Here is a 16967-nt window from a genome sequence, read left to right as displayed (position 1 = left end):
TTATTTCTACGTCAAATCCTAAAACTAAAAAGAAAAAAAAAAAAGAAAAACAACCAAAGATGACAAAAAAAAAACACTCCAAAAATCATCTTCATCTCAAAATCATAAGAAGTAATCAATCTTAATGGTTGTTGAAAGTCCAAAGTTAGAAGGAGAAAAAAGATGCACAGCAAACTTGTTGTAGGAGTAGAACTAGTAAGCTCATCACCATCTTTTTGTGCACTACCTCGTCGCCGTCATCATCATCCATTCTTGTCCAAGACTCTATGCTGCACCAACAATTCCTCTTCTTCTTCTTCTTCATCAGACCATAAGTTCAAGTTTAATGTTGTGGGTGATAGGAAATGGAAGTTTAAAGATATTGATGCCAGTAAGTTCTTTCTTCTTGGTCTTTTCTGCTTTTAAGTTAATACCTTGCATCCTAGTTTTCTTGAAAAAACAAAATTATAATTCAAGATTCATTTAATTAGGGTCCAGTTTCTTTTTAGTTTGGTTTGGGACTTTCTATGACAATGAAGAATAAGTGGGAGATTTGGAAAACCTCTAAAACAGAAGCTTAATTTGTCAAATGGAATAATAAACCAATGATTCAGTTAGCCAATTCTTCAAAATATCTGTGGGGGTTGCTACTTTCCTTGTTTATTACTTGAAGCAGAAGTTGCATCCAGGGATTGGTTTATCATGGTCAACTTTTCAGAATGATAATGGCTTTGATGCACCCTCTGCACAAGCAGAAGTTAAATAATTTTACCGTGATTGCTTGTAGAGCTTGATATGTTTGAATCATTTGAGGTTATTAACAGTATGCTCTCACCAAGGTGGATCTTTTTTCTCTTCGATGGGTTGGGGTGGTAGTGCTCGTGCTATAATATGTTTGTAAGCCTCATAGGTGGAGCGAGCTACTTTAAGGCGCCATGTTTTGTGCTATGTGAACAGGATAGTTGCAATGATAATCAAAGGTAACTCTCTGTGCTTCTTGACATTTCACATGAGAGACTATTTCCAAATAAAAAGAAAAAGAAAAAGAAAACTGATAGTTTAGGTCCACCGTTCCTGTTAGGTTACCAAGTAAACAATGATTAGATTGTTCAGTTTTCCAACAAGTAGCACTCTGATCTTATTAAGTCTTGCTCTGTTATATTCACCTTCTTTTACAGGTAAAGTGGAAGAATCAGTAAATCACTGGCTGTCAAAGACACAGGACTTTTTTAGTGAAGTCACTTCACCACTGGTAAAAACTGTAAATGATAAAAGAACCAGTTTTCATGATGATATTCAAGATACGGAGGAAGTATTCATGGCTGAACAAACTGTTGATAGCCAAACACCGAATGGTGATCTATCTGTAGCTGCCATTCTTTCCATTGAGCAATTTAGCAGGTAAGATACATTTTGTGGTCTCGTATAATTTGGAAGTGCCTTCTATGACATGCGATAGATGTGTGTAGGATGAACGGATTGACTGGGCAGAAAATGCAGAAGATCTTCAAAGCACTTGGTCCTGAATCTGTTCATAGTGATGCTCGCAGTTTGGTTGAATACTGCTGCTTTAGGTTTCTGTCAAAGGATACTTCTATCCTTCATCCTTGCCTGAAGGTTTGCTGGCTTAACTACGTGTTTCCTTTCTAGTCTTTCATCAGCTTTTTTGATGAGCATAACATGTATTCTTTTCCTTTATGAAACTGAAATTCTTTCCAGAGCTAGAAGTTTGCTCCTCTAACACCTCCCCCCCCCCCCCCCCCCCCCGATCCTATTAAGCAGAGCCCAATTCGAGTGGTCTCTGCTTGTTGATCTACAGAAGACAAACCCAAACTGAAGAAGAGAACATGTAACTCTTAGTTGAGTTGAAGTATCTTCGTGGTCCTGTTACTCATCATCTCTTTTGATATGAATTTTACACTGTTTTAATTCTACTTTTGGTCGTAGTGCTGCATACAGTGTCTTTTATGATGAAGAGCTAAACTTTGCTATTCCGTTGATTCAGAACAATCTGAAAGTTAGTAGTCTAGGATCAGTGATTATTGGTTTGAACTTTTTAGATTATGGAAGAGAAGAAGAAAAACAAATATTGAAACCTTGACATCTCTCCTAGGTCCTTTTTTTGAATAATGATCTCTCCGAGGTCCTCTAGAAATAGGAGTGCTTCCAGTTAGTTTTTTCTTACTTCCCATGCCTGAAGTCTCTCTACAATTTTGCTTAAAAGACATACAGATTCTGAATTTCAGATAGGGATGAGTGGCAAAAGTTAAGATTTATCTCCACTCATTCATTAATACTTTCAGATGTGATTGCAGGAACCTGCATTTCAGAGACTGATTTTCGTAACTATGCTTGCCTGGGAGAGACCATATAGGAGCAGAGGAGACTCCCGAGTTAAAGTTTCAAAGAAGCATTCTCTCCAGGTTCTTTCTCCGCTCTTTAGATCTCATAGATAATAGGTTGTATGTGACATGGGCCACTTTAAGGGTAGGTTGTTGGCTTTAGCTGTTAGTCTAACTTCAGATGCATTTTAAAAGACAGCTGATGTATATATAAGATAAAATCACTCACAATTTTATGGCACCTTATATCACTCTTCTGATGGATCTGCCAAAGAAGACAAATTTCTGGTGATTTGTATGTGCTAGAACTATTAGGTCAGCTGATACCATCTTTTCGAACTTTAATCATCTGGCCTCGCCAAGAATCGGCATATATTCTGTCTTTTCTTTCTGTTTTTTGTCTTCCTTTTCTTTTCAGTTTGTTCTTGTGGTGTGGAAGGAGGGTAGAATATTCTTTTTATGCCGACCTTCTCTATTCTTTTCAATGGTTCGTTCATTTCAGTAAAGATGCCTATTAAATCAATTAAGCTGAAGTTTGCTGGTGGTGCTCCCTAGATTTCTAACTTTGATTTGATAGATTTGGGACACGGTCAACAATATCTTCTTTTGAACAGGAGAGATAGGAAAAATCTTTTTCTCCCCTTTGTGCAGTTAGATCAAGCTCGACTGTTGACGTATTACCAAGCTTCCCACTTAACAGAGTATAATTTTGGAGGTGCTTGTTGTTTTCCAAGAACAATCTCAAACTTTTAAAGCTATGGCTGAAGCAGTGAATAGTTTATGGGTAAATGTGCTGTAAAACTGTTGATAATAACATCCCTTTGCAGTGATAATAGTGCATTTTAGGGGTGAATAAACTGGAAATGCTTGACAAAGTATTAGATATGAAAGTGTAGATATAGTTACTAGATTCACTTCTATTGCTGGGTCACTTTTTGGGGCTGGTGCAAGGAGAGTCGGAGACTTGGCTTACTACCATTTCATTTTGTGCAATCTCATGGAGGACCTTGCATTGTGTACTGGATAGTTCGTTTCTTTTTTCTAAACCATTAGTATCTTTGAAGGATATATAGGGTGGACACCCTCGGTGGCAATATCAGTGACTATTTTTTATTTATCTATTAAGATTTACAAAAGAAATTGCTGAGAATGAAGAAGATGAAAGGAGAGGCTGGAAGTGGATGCTCTGAGGAGCAAAATCCTTCGTCATATGCAGTGCAGACCACTTTCGATGTATACTAATTTGCTTCCCTGACGATCAAAATAAAAAGTTCTCCTTATCTGCTAGGATATTAATATTCAAGCTTAGAAAGATGGCTTCTCCATTATTTATATATTATATTTGTTCTCAACTAAGTATTTCATGATTGTATTTCACTGGTAAGTTCTTTACTATGAACACAAATATATGAGTCAAGCCTCTTCGTGTTTTAGGAAGACTAATTTATTTTTCTAGGTTTTGTTGCATGTATTTCTGTTGCTATAACCTAAATATATCTGGTTCTGCTGAAGCTAAAGACGAGACTAGTTGGAGAAGAGGCTTTTGTTCGTATTGCGCCTGCTGTTGCTGGTATAGCTGATTGGACAACAGCACACAACCTTTTCAAAGCTCTTGCTGGGAATGATCGGGGCATCTCATTTACCTCATGGTCCACATACATCTGTGAACTTCTCAAGTGAGCATCCTCTCTTTTGAGTACAAAAGTTTCTTCTCCTAAGCGTTAGTAGGTTATGTACATGTGATTGCACAAGCTAAATTTATTGTCGATTATCAGCTCACATACACAAAACATCTTAATTCATAAAGAATATCTAGTTTGCTAATTTGACAAATCAAAAGCTGCTGGAGGATTTCTCGACGATATGTACTCCTGTTCACTTTTTCTTCCTGAAATTTAAATTGTTACAATCCCATAAGAGTTTGACGTACTACTAACTGTTTCTTTTTAAATAAAATATCCATGTAAGAAGTATGCCAGAAAATTATTCCACTTGACCATGGGAAGTAAGCTTATCGCATAAAGCTGAATGGGGCAGGTAATTAGCATTCACATGAATACACAAGCTTCTAAATATTCATATGTGAAATCTCCTACAATTTCTTTCATTTTCTTAATACTCTAGTATGATGATGATGATGACATGAGTTGAGCTTAAATGAAGATACACGGTCAATGAGGATTCATATAGCCGACCCTCGATTTGTTTGGGACTGAGGCGTTGTAGTTGTTGTTGTTACTGTCTTAACATTCTAGTTGCTTGGGTTTATTAGTAATTGGAGTAGTTCTATCCCTTTTCAGTAATGGGGAATTTTTTGTTATTAATTTTGATTTTATTTATGAAATCATATATGAAGAGAACTCTTGGCTAAGCTTGAAATTTGGAAGTCACTAATATAATTCTTCGGATGTTTCTTTTCTTGTTTTAGAGTGCACGAAGGACGGAAGACATACAAGTTTCAAGATCCCTCCCAGCTCCATAATGAGAGAATCTTGTGCATTGCTTCCGGTGGAAAACACCCTGTTCTTAAATGGGAGAATAATATGGCATGGCCTGGAAAACTAATTTTGACTGATAGGGCCCTTTACTTTGAGGTAATCATTGATAATTATATACTTCCAAGGAACTGTGTTAAGGTCTCATGCGATGTCCCAACCCTCGCTATTAATGGAAAAAATCTTTATTGTAATGCAATCTCTTCATTCTTGAGTGTAAAGTTTAGTTGGTAGTTCTGTTGTAGTCATGAAAACTGAGTCAAATGGATGATGAAATTCGTTTTGTTTGGCTAGTTGAACAGTTTGCACATGAGATACTTGTTATATAATCGATTCTTGTGTCTTGCAGGCAGTTGGTGTGATGGGAAAAAAAAATGCATCAAGATTGGATCTTACAGGAGAAGGTTCACTTATAAAGACAACAAAAGTTGGGCCTCTGGGCTTTGACTTTCTAGATTCTGCTGTATCTGTCACTTCGGGTCCTCAGTGAGTAAGCTTCTCCAACCAATCCCATGTGGACTGTATAAGCTTCTCCAACCAATCCCATGTGGACTGTATCATTTCCTTTCTGTTTTCCTTTGGACAGAACTTTTGTTGGCATTTCCCAAGCTTTAAGTAGAGCCTCAAATTAGGCCCACAACTTCATGACAATACATCTATTTAATGGCCACCTGTCAATTGTTTCTAGTTATTAAACATCACATATATGCAAAGTTCCATCCTTAGAACAAATAGTTTTCCAAAAGTTAGTGCTCAATTTTACATTTCTACCTGTCTTATCACAACTAGGATAGACCATTATCATTATTTGATAGAGACAAAAGAAGGGATTGCCTATGCCAACCATTATTTTCTGTAGTGAGCAAGAAGATCCAGATTAAGAGGAGGAACCGGTTCATCGAATCTTACCTTGAATCATAACAGACTTTTGACCTCTCTCTATTTTTTATTTTTTTTCAATTGATAAGTAGGAATCGGACTATATGACTGATAGATATGTGAAAATATTATTTGGGATATTTCACTTGAACAAAGCAGACAAGATTTGAATCTGCAGGGGTTTTCGAGTTGTCTTGCCTTGAGTTATCACAAAGCATTCTAACTCCACACCTTGATTTTTCTTTTAAACCCTTGAGTGAATTCATTCTGTTATACATATTCCTTGCATGGAGGAGACTAATCTGGGAGTAACACCTTTGGATATACCATGCAGGAATTAGGGAGCGCAACATGCCTAGTAGATTGGGGACACTGACTTATGTATTCTCGACTAACCTATCAAGAAAGCACTTCCGCCTATTTTAGCAAACAAACTAACTTTTCCCGGTCTCCCGAAACTTGATTACTCCTGCAACTTTAGCCACTGCTAAAATACTGTACTCCTGAAGTCATCATAACTATTCTATGTGTATGGATGAGTGTTGCATATAAAACAAACATGCTACTACATGCTGATGGGAATGGTCATATTGTTATTGGGGCTGTCTTTTTTATTTTCTTTTTTAAAATGTATTTTAATTTTTAAATGTTATATAATTCCTTATAGTATTTTACTGATAATAGAGGTATTATTTTGACTTCCTCAATCTTCCTTTCGTTAAAAGAAAACAGGAGCCACAAATGAGACAATCCCATTGAGGACAAAAGGAAGTAGGCCCGAAAATGGTCTTCATTACATCCTAACTTCAAGTTTCACATATCCATATCAATCTTAAAAGGAAGTACCTTAGCTAATCACCAAAATTATCATATAACTAACTAGTAATTTGCATCTGATCTGAATCCTTATATCTCTCAATTTATCTTATTAGGCACTTTGTCAAAGACATTTCGATCTTGGGACAGAGATCTGCCCCAGTTTCCTGTTTATCCCAATTAATACAGACTTATTGATCCTAAAATCATTTGTCCTTACCCATGTTAATAGTTGACTATGCGGGTTCTCTGACTGGAGTTGAAGTGTCATATAATGTTTTTTTCTATTTGTTTATTTTCCTTCCGTAGCTTGTTTGGATGTCAAGTTCTTCCTGGCTCCTGCAACATCCTTCTGGAGAGCGTTATCATTTAATTTATGTGCCTTTATTTTGAATTTTCTTTTGTTTCATGCTTTTCTTAAGAATGGGATGCTGCTATATGAAATACACAAACCCCTCCTCCCCCGAAGCTGGAACCTGCATTCTTACTTGTAATAATGACTACTTTTGTCTTTACACTTTTACTTAATCATTGACTTATTTAATTTCTAAGATGATTTTGCATCTTGTAGCGTGTTTTTTCTTTTAGCTGATAAAAGATGCTTGTTAATATATTATGGTCTAATTTACTGTACTCATATTAGGTCGGATGCATGGGTATTAGAATTTGTCGACTTTGGAGGAGAAATGAGACGGGATGTGTGGTATGCATGCATCAGTGAAGTAATTGCTTTATACAAGTTCATACGAGAATTTGGACCTGAGGAAGGTGATCAATCAGTATACAATGTCTATGGTGCTCAGAAAGGGAAGGCAAGAGCAATTTCGTATGCTACCAATGCTGTTAAGAGACTTCAGGCTCTTCAAAATACTCGAAAGCTCTTGGAGGAGCCAACTAAATTGGTTCAGTTCTCATTTTTGCAAAATGCACCTTATGGTGACGTCGTATTACAAACTCTAGCAGTTAACTGTTGGGGTGGACCATTGATCGCAAAAGTGACTGATCAAGAATATCAATCCACAAAAGAGGCAACAGAAAGTAGTAGTTATGTGTTTGACGTAGATGGAAGTGTGTACCTGCAGAAGTGGATGAAGTCTCCATCATGGACTTCTAGTGCTTCACTTGCTTTTTGGAAGAACTACTCGCTATCGAAACGGGGGACAGTTTTCAGTAAAAATCTTGTTGTCGCTGATATGAATTTGATGGAAAAAGCAGCATTGGTATGTAGAGATAAATATCAAGTAGCAGAGAAAACGCAAGCCACAATTGACGCTGCAATGATTGAAGGGATCCCTAGTAACATTGACCTTTTTAAGGTTATCTTGTCCCTTTCCTTTTCTGCTGTTTCTGTCCGGAATTTTTTCTTACGTTTGGATTGATTAGTCTGCATTTATACATCTCGTAACTCCCGAATAATTAAACAACCTTTTTCAAAAATGATTCATGCGTTTAATTTAAATGCTCGGTTATATTTAAGACAATAAGCATGTTAAACTGCGTAAGATTGCTATTCTGAATGGACTTGCACTTGAATTAGAAAGTTTTTGAGAAAATGGGGTTGTATTGTATCTTCAAGAATAAATACAAAGAAATTAACCACTGTCTGATGAAGGAAACGTTTAATATTCTTCAGATGTAAGCTCATACTTATTGAGGACATGACCCTAGATAGGAAGGTGTGGTGGTCAAGGGTTAGGCTAGAAGGTTAGTAGGTAGCCGAGTGTTCTCCTTATTAGTAGTATTGGTTAGTAATCGCGTAGTTTCTTTTTTTCAATGTGTATTACTTACTATCTATTGTTTCATTTGCTTTTTATCTTGCTATTGTGTTGCCATATTTTTCTTGATACCATGCTTCAAATATTTTTTTTTCCTTTCGATCCGGGGGTCTATCAAAAACGGCCTCTCTACCCCACAAAAGGCAGGGGTAAGGCCTGCGTACAACCTACCCTCCCCAGGCCCTACTTGTGGGACTGCACTGGGTATGTTGTTGTATGTAAGCTCATACTTGGTTTAGAATTTGCCTTTTTATTGCCTGAATTTAGTGTTAAGAGGTATTTCATTGTTTGTGATCTATCTAAGTCCTTATTTTTCTTATTGTCCTATAAATATAGGAGAAAAACTGGGTACCTACAATAAGCATCAAGAATCTTTCTTTTAAGTATAAATGTTCCCTGTACTACTTGGTGTTCGTACAAAAACCATCACTTATAGTTGCTTATGATTACTTGAGAGCTTTGCTATCTGTTTTTGCGCAAGATAGGCAGAAATATTGATACTCTCATATGCTTGGCAAAAATATAGAAGCCTCACCATGCCCAAAGGCGTGGCTTAGCAGTTTGATGAAGTTAGAACAAAGACCACAGACAATGTGTTTTGTGGTTATGGCTTAAAATCAGGCAGCTTTTCTTCATTCTTTGCTTATGAACTGAAATTTAAAGGACTTGACTTCACTCGAGAACCTCGATTGGTTCTTCTTTTACTTCGATTATATTGGGTGTTAAATCTTGGTGGCGCAAGATCTAGCCAGGGTTACTTCTCCCTTCAAGAAGAAAAAAGGGGGAAAAATTCAACCATGATTTGAAAAAAGAAAAAGAGAAAAAGACCATCCATGATTCGCAAAAGAAAAGAAAACAACCTTAGAAGCTCGTACTAAGATTTGAAAGGTAAGTATAAATGAATGGTCATAAGTTGTGGATATTTTGATCCTCAACCAACCTAGACGGTTTTGACTGACTCTCTCATAATTGGCTTATGGTCTGGGAGGCGGTACTGTTTGGAAACACTAGTCTAGAAAGGCTTCCGTTGGCACATTTTCCTCTTAAGACAGGAATAATTGCCATTATTACAGTAATCTGTCATCTTACATAGTGACTATGTGGAAGAGGACTGAACTCAGAGCTTAATGTGAGATGTGGCACTAAGAAAATTCAAACTGATCGGTTTGTGCTACTAATGATATTGTTTTCTGTTTCTTTCTTCAAAGAAATTGGCTAGAACATCTTGTAAAGTTCTGTGGTTGTACACGTTCAGCCTTGTATGTTATCTGTGTTTTTCTCACCACACGATAAATTCTTTCATCAGCAATTGGCTATTAACTTTTGACAAGAGCTGATACTGTTTGCTGTTTTTCTTGTAAGGATTGGCTGCAAAGATTAAATCTGTGGTTTTACAAGTGTAGCCTTGTTGTCTGTTTTCTGTGTTTCTCTAATTCTACAAGTTTATCTTTTATCAGTAATATCGATTATTAATATTTTTTCCCTTTCTTGGCAGGAACTTGTGTTTCCTTTAACAGTTATGGTAAAAAACTTTGAGAAACTTAGGCATTGGGAGGATCCCCTATTGACAGCCTCTTCTCTTGCACTTGCATATACGATTATATTCAGGTAAAGCGCATTGCGATATGTCGAGAAGTTTACTGGCATCAGTCATCAGTATATGGTTAGCCTGTAAACCTTAAATGTTTACTGAGACATGTGGAAACATTTGCTGGAATATATATATGACTTCCTAAGTCCAAATGAATATTTGCTTGTCTGTGGAGAAAACTTCTCGTGAATTAATATCATTACTTGTCTTCATGATTTTTATCTTTCCTGGAACCGTATGAACTTGTGATCTCCTGGGCTTTTTGCTATTTTTATTCAATTTTTATGTTAGATTATGCTAATTAAAGAGACCATTTAAGTTACCATTCTAAACATCCCAAATGGTTTTCACAGCATTTGTCATCTAAAATTAACCAGCTTCTGAAAAATCATATTCGTATATCATTCAGAAGAGTTCCTATTGCAGGTTGCGTTGTGTTGTACTCTTAAATTTCCGACCTTCTGTATGCATTTGAAAAATTAGTACATTGTATAAGTTTCAAATACTGTTTCTTGTTTTAAGGGATAATGTACAATGTGCAGTGAGTAAGGCGCATGAATATCTATACATAATTAGGATGGAACATGGAAGGGAAAAGCAAAGCAGTTACTGAACTTAAAAGATTGGATTGGGGTCTCCAGGACGGGAGTGGGAAGAAAGAGAGGGGCAGGTCTCAAAAGGCTCATTCCAGATGAGAGTTAAAACACTCAGCTGGAATGTGCAGGGTCTCAACAATAAAGACAAGAGAAGCACTTTGAAATCTCTTATTCACAAGTGGGGAGTTGATATTATTTGCCTGCAGGAAACCAAAATAGAGACATGGAATTCATCTCTAATCAGGCAAATTTGGGGAAACAGATGGATCTCTTGGGCAGAAGTCAAAGCAATTGGTACCAAAGGTGGGATATTAATAATGTGGGACAAAAGAGCTTGGAAATGTGTTGATTTTGAAGCAGGAGCCTTTTCTTTATCATGTAGATTCGAAAGTCTTGCTGAGGATTTCAAATGGGTTTTTACTAGTGTTTATGGCCCTCATACCAATCCAGAAAGGGAGGATCTTTGGCTCGAGTTAGCATCTATCAGGGGATTGTGGTCTGACCTATGGGTCATAGGAGGGGATTTCAATGTGTGCAGATTTGTGGGGGAAAGATTGAACTGCGTTAGAAGATCAAGGGCGATGCTGGGCTTCTTCAACACTATTCTAGACCTGGATTTGATTGACCCTCCACTTCAGGGAGCACAATTTACCTGGTCAAGAGGGGAGGAGTCTCTCCAAGCCTCTAGAATTGACAGGTTCCTTATCTCAACAGAATGGAGCGAGATGTTCAATACTATCAAACAGTACCCCTTGCCTAGAGTTTTTTCTGATCATAAACCAATTATCCTGGAAAGTGGAGATTGGGAGACCACACCATCTTATTTCAAATTTGAAAACATGTGGCTTCAAGCAGAGGGTTTCATGGACATGATAGAAGGATGGTGGATTTCTTACACTGTATTAGGCACCCCAGACTTTGTGCTAATGCAGAAACTAAGGAATCTCAAGAAAGACATTACTAAATGGAATAGGGAGGTCTATGGAACAATCGAGACTCAAAGGAACAAGGCACTCAAAGAACTTTGGAAGCTGGACCAGTTAGCTGAGCTCAGAGCTCTCTCTACAGAAGAGAAAGGTCAGACACTGAATCTCAAACTTGAAATTCAGCAAATAGCAACCGCTGAAGAGATCTCATGGAGACAAAAATCAAGATGTTTATGGTTGAAAGAGGGGGATAAGAATACAAAGTTTTTCCAAAGAATGGCCAACTCTCATAGAAAGGGCAATACCATTGACAGACTCAAAATAGGTGATGAAGTAATTGAAGACAAAGGAAGGATCAAGGATGGTATTCTGGAGTACTATCAACAAATTTACAAAGAAACTGAATCTTGGAGACCCTCAGCTGTCTTTGAAGGTCTGTCAAGTCTCAACACAGTGGATAAAGAGGACCTTGAACTTCCTTTCACCGAAATGGAGATTTTAGAAGCTCTCATGACTTGTGCCCCTGACAAAGCTCCAGGCCCTGATGGTTTCACTATGGCTTTCTTTCAAAAATCATGGAACTTCATCAAAGCAGACCTGCTAGCAGCTTTTAATTTCTTTCATCAGAACTGCCAAATGGTGAGATCATGCAATGCCTCTTTCATTGCTCTTATCCCAAAGAAGAAAGGGGCCGCAGAGCTTAGAGATTATAGGCCTATAAGTCTTATAGGCAGTGTCTACAAATTGCTGGCCAAAATTTTAGCTAAGAGGCTCGGAAAAGTGGTGGATTCCTTAGTTTCTGGACAACAGAGTGCTTTTCTGAAGAATAGACAGATCACTGATGCATCTATGATTGCCAATGAAGTGCTAGACTGGAAAATTAAAAGTGGTGAGACTGGGATCCTATGCAAATTAGATATTGAGAAAGCTTTTGATCAGCTTAACTGGGCTTATTTAGTCAACATTTTGAAGCAAATGGGTTTCGGGGAAAGGTGGATAAGGTGGATTTATTTCTGTATTTCGACAGTGAAGTTTTCAATTCTGGTGAACAGAAGTCCAGTTGGGTTTTTCTCTTCTCAAAAGGGACTCAGGCAGGGGGATCCATTGTCCCCTTTCCTCTTTATCATTGCGATGGAAGGATTATCTCAGCTGTTAGCAAAGGCCAAAGAACTTCAGTGGATTCAAGGGTTCCAAGTGGGCAGAAATCCTTCCACCTCAGTCTCAGTCTCTCATCTACTCTATGCAGATGACACCCTTATATTTTGTGGAGCTGATTGTCAGCAGGTCTCTAATCTCAACACTACCCTCATGATCTTTGAGGCCATCTCTGGACTTCATATCAACATGCGTAAGAGCACTATATATCCAGTGAATGAAGTGACCAACCTAGAAGCTCTTGCTGATATTCTTAGCTGCAAAACAGGCTCCTTTCCCACCACCTATTTGGGACTTCCTTTGGGTGCTAAATTCAAATCATCTGGGATATGGAGTGGGGTCATTGAAAGAATGGAGAAAAGACTAGCCACTTGGAAGATGCAATATCTCTCATTGGGTGGCAGGCTCACCCTCATCAAAAGTGTCCTAGACAGCATTCCCACTTACTTTATGTCACTCTTCCCTATGCCAACCTCAGTTCTAAAGCAAATTGACAGGCTTAGAAGGAAATTCCTATGGGAAGGTAACAGTGTTACTCATAAATTCTCTTTGGTCAAATGGCAATCAGTTATTCAACCCAAAGGCCAAGGGGGGCTGGGGATTAGAAATCTTACGTTTCATAACAACAGCCTACTCATGAAGTGGCTTTGGAGATATGGTCAAAATGAGGCAGGGTACTGGAAGGAAATCATCAAAGCTAAATATGGTATTCAAGACCACTGGACTGCAAAGAAAAGCAATGAACCACATGGTGTTGGAGTATGGAAACACATCAGTAGTCTCCAAGAGGAATTCTTCCAGGCTGTCTCATTCAAGGCTGGAAATGGGCTCAAGATCAGATTTTGGCAGGACAAATGGCTTGGGGACACTTTAGTAAAAGATTTATTTCCCTCACTATTTCTGATAGCTTCTAACAAAGAAGCAACATTAGCTCAATATAGAGTTAACAACTGTTGGACACCAATTTTAAGGAGAAACTTACAGGATTGGGAAGTTGATGATTTTCTTTCTCTATTAGAAAGTTTGGGACAAAGTACTTTGGTGGCAGATTTTCAGGACAGAATACTCTGGGGCAATTCTAAGGAAAAGATTTTCACTGTGAAGGAATGTTACAACAACTGGTGCTCTCAAAATAGCCTTTTAGAGGTTTGGCCTTGGAAGCTTGTATGGAGAACCAGACAGCCTCTCAGAGTTACTTGCTTCACTTGGACTGCACTGAAGGAAGCATGCCTAACACAAGACAATCTTAGAAGGAGAGGTGTAATAGTTGTTAACATGTGTACCATGTGCAAGCAGACCAATGAAAGTGTCAACCATCTATTTTTGCACTGCCCTGCAGCAGCTAGCCTCTGGTTTTTCTTCTACTCTATGCTTGGTCTACAATGGGTAATGCCCTTCAACATCAAAGATGCATATGCTAGCTGGATACTCTGGAGAGTTGACAAATCCATTAAAAGAATTTGGAGAATGATCCCAGCAGTAATTTTTTGGACCCTATGGAAGGAGAGAAACAACAGATGCTTTGAAGGAATCTCAACTCCTATTTGCTCTCTAAAGTCTAGGTGTTTAGTTAGTCTTTTTAGTTGGCATTTTTTTGCCCCTGTAAACAATGTGGGTAACTTTCTAGATTTTATCAGCTCCTTTTCTCTAGTTCAGTAGAGATAGGATATCTTTAGATTGTTCTACAGGTTTTGCCAAGCCTGCCAGCTTTTCCCATCTGTAACCTTGCATCTTCTTGATGTTTTACTAATGAATTTTATTACTTTACCAAAAAAAAAAGGATGGAACATGGTAATTCGTTGCTGATTGTGTTAAATTAGTTACTTATATTTTTTGAGCATGCTCCTGAATCTTATTCTTCATGTGGTTAGTTATCTGTCTTAATCACATTGAGTTTCTTGACACTCGGTTTTCTGGGATCAGGAATATGCTATCTTATATTTTGCCGGCAATATTGATGGTATTGGCTGCTGGCATGTTATTACTTAAGGGGCTCAAGGAACAAGGTCGGCTTGGAAGATACTTTGGAAAAGTAACGATACGTGACCAACCACCATCAAACACACTACAGAAAATTATTGCAGTTAAAGATGCCATGCGTGAAGTCGAAAAGTATCTGCAGAGCTTGAATCTGTCGCTGCTCAAGATTCGAGCAATTATTCTTGCTGGCCAACCTCAGGTATTTCCACTTTAACCCAGGTTGTGCCGAAAACCTGTCCGTATCTCTTTCAGTGGCCAGGAGAAAGAATTGAAAAACATTACCAATGCATGCTTAAGATGTGTGCTAACCACATGCCTGCTAAGGTCAGCTAAGAATAGCTTAGGAGTGAAAAACTTTTTAATAGCCCCAGCAAGAGTAGATGCTTTCATTTATTTGAATTCATAATAGCTACTTTGAAAAGATATCAGATCAAATAAGGTAGATAGATTATGTTAGCCCTCTCAATTCCCTCCTTGATAGCAGAGACATCAATTGTTTCCCTCAAAAAATTGGTGGGCGATTGGAACTACTTCTAGTATATTTTCATGTCCTAGAGTCTGGTTGCTCAGGTGATATATCTTTTCATTCTGAACAAAAATGCAAATTGCTCTTAATGTTCTCACTCTATATCTGTAATGAAGTAAACATTATACTAGTCAATTAATCTATTTGTTAAATCGGTTCAAATCCCACAGAAGAAACCCTATGTGAATTCTTCCCATTTGCCTGAGCCTTGGTAGGCAGAGTTACCTATTAATTGTTCTGGTGGGAGATAGCAAAGGACCCAGTTGATTAGTCGAGGTTTGTACACGCTAGCCTTCACACAAGTGTTACCAAAGAAAAGAAAAGAAAAAATCTGTGCTAAATCTTTAACTCTTTTTTGTGGTTTTAACATATACTAACTAGTAAATACTCAAACTTTTTTTTTTTTTTTTTTTTTTGAACCATTTCATTCTCGACGGGCATTAGTGAAAATACAGCAACCCCTTTGTCCATCTCCACTCATCATCACAAGAACCTTCCTCATCCCCAACCACTTGCAGCTCTATCCCTAGTGCCAACTACTCAACTCCCATCGCCTAATTCAATACCAATAGCCCTCTCGCCACATCCCCCTCCTTACCCTCATTCTAATAATGTATATTTCCTCTTCCATCTTCTATTTTTGGATGGACAACTGGCAAAAATTATAAGCCGAAAAAGGAATTTTTTTAAAAAGAAAAGGTATAAACTAAAATGAAGGGTGGGATACGTCGTTAGACATATATGTTTGTCTCAAGTATTAGATTAGAAGTGCAAGAAAAAAAGAATGAATTTAATGTTTAAATTTTGGTAAATGAGGGACCAAAATTGAGATTTTGCGCTCTTTTTTATTGAGGGACCAAAAGTTGCAATTGCTAAGGAGAGTTAATATGTCTTGTTGCTTTCTTCCATTATAGTAACACTTAACTTGGACCTTATCTCCTTTTAGAAACTTGTTTGAGTGAATTCCTTCTCCCCCACCCTGGTTTTCAAGCTTCATCCACATTCGAGATCATGTACATTTAGGATTTTACGTGCGCCTCACCCGTACCACCCCTAACAATTAGTTGTTGCTCTTTTAACAAAAATTGGTTGTGCTGGATCTCTTTTAATCTCAGTTGTGCATGTTCTGGGTTTGATGACATTATGTCCTAACTGTTTTTTTTTTTTTTCCCCTTTGAAACTGTATGTCATGACTGTTTCTGTATGCGTAGTGGACTAGTGGTCTACTTTGAGTAATTATTTTAGGGGCTCAATAAATTCTTAATGCTGACTCTACTATGTAAGCTTGCACCTCAAGATTCTAGTGTTATTTTTTATCTAATACTCTGTATTTGTTTTTACTCAATGAGTTAATTTTCATAATCTTTGTCAGATCACGATGGAAGTCGCTCTGGCTCTACTATTTGGTGCAACCACTCTCCTAATTGTTCCATTCAAGTACATAGCTGCTTTCCTGATTGCTGATGCATTCACCCGTGAACTCAAGTTCCGAAAGGAAATGGTTTTGAGATTCATGAGCTTTCTGAAGGAGCGGTGGGAAACAGTGCCTGCTACCCCAGTTGTTGTACTACCATTCGAGGATGATAAGTCCGATGCACCAACCCAAAGAAAGGAGTCCAGCAATGATGTAGTAAAACCAGAGAAACAGTTAAAGCAGTAGGTTGTTGTAAATCTTCTTTTAGGTAACTTTCTTTTCTTTTTTCTTTGTTCTTTATAGTTGGTGCTTGCAGAAGGTGAGAGGGGTCGAAGATTGAAGCAAGAAACACTTTTTCGCCCTTAAAAACAGTATCATTTGGGTGGGATTTCATAAAACAGTATCACATGAGTAAAATGTGATTGGTTTTGTATGAATGTCTCCTGAAAAGGAGGAGCATTAGAATGTCCAAATGTTGTTTTTGTCCATGGCC

General features: G+C 37.7%; 1 protein-coding gene across 4 annotated transcripts; it reads left to right on the top strand.

Annotated features, from left to right (window-relative positions):
* Positions 1-37: 37 nt before the first annotated feature.
* LOC132598713 (uncharacterized) lies at positions 38-16960 on the top strand. Of its 4 annotated transcripts, XM_060311741.1 has the most exons (12): positions 259-370; positions 819-959; positions 1158-1380; positions 1449-1596; positions 2295-2402; positions 3834-3997; positions 4750-4915; positions 5166-5302; positions 7155-7827; positions 9782-9894; positions 14478-14733; positions 16433-16960. In XM_060311741.1, exons 2-12 carry the CDS (start codon positions 947-949, stop codon positions 16718-16720), a joined length of 2289 nt encoding a protein of 762 aa, XP_060167724.1. In that variant the 5' UTR covers positions 259-370; positions 819-946; the 3' UTR covers positions 16721-16960. The 4 variants fall into 4 exon arrangements, with proteins under 4 accessions (XP_060167723.1, XP_060167722.1, XP_060167724.1 ...); XM_060311740.1 differs by lacking the exon at positions 819-959 and having other exon boundaries at positions 38-370; positions 3840-3997; XM_060311739.1 differs by lacking the exon at positions 819-959 and having other exon boundaries at positions 39-370.
* The last annotated feature ends 7 nt before the right edge of the window (positions 16961-16967 follow it).

Source organism: Lycium barbarum, chromosome 6, assembly GCF_019175385.1.
Source record: "Lycium barbarum isolate Lr01 chromosome 6, ASM1917538v2, whole genome shotgun sequence".
NCBI classification, from domain to species: domain Eukaryota; kingdom Viridiplantae; phylum Streptophyta; class Magnoliopsida; order Solanales; family Solanaceae; genus Lycium; species Lycium barbarum.
This window is presented reverse-complemented; position numbering and strand designations above follow the sequence as displayed.

What these genes read in the sequence shown, in the direction of transcription:
- LOC132598713 (XM_060311739.1), top strand. Translation starts at nt 163, where the DNA reads ATGCACAGCAAACTTGTTGTAGGAGTAGAACTAGTAAGCTCATCACCA. An exon ending in TCCTTCATCCTTGCCTGAAG is followed by an intron (nt 1,597 to 2,294) that starts GTTTGCTGGCTT and finishes ATGTGATTGCAG; the next exon opens with GAACCTGCATTTCAGAGACT. An exon ending in CAAAGAAGCATTCTCTCCAG is followed by an intron (nt 2,403 to 3,833) that starts GTTCTTTCTCCG and finishes GTTCTGCTGAAG; the next exon opens with CTAAAGACGAGACTAGTTGG.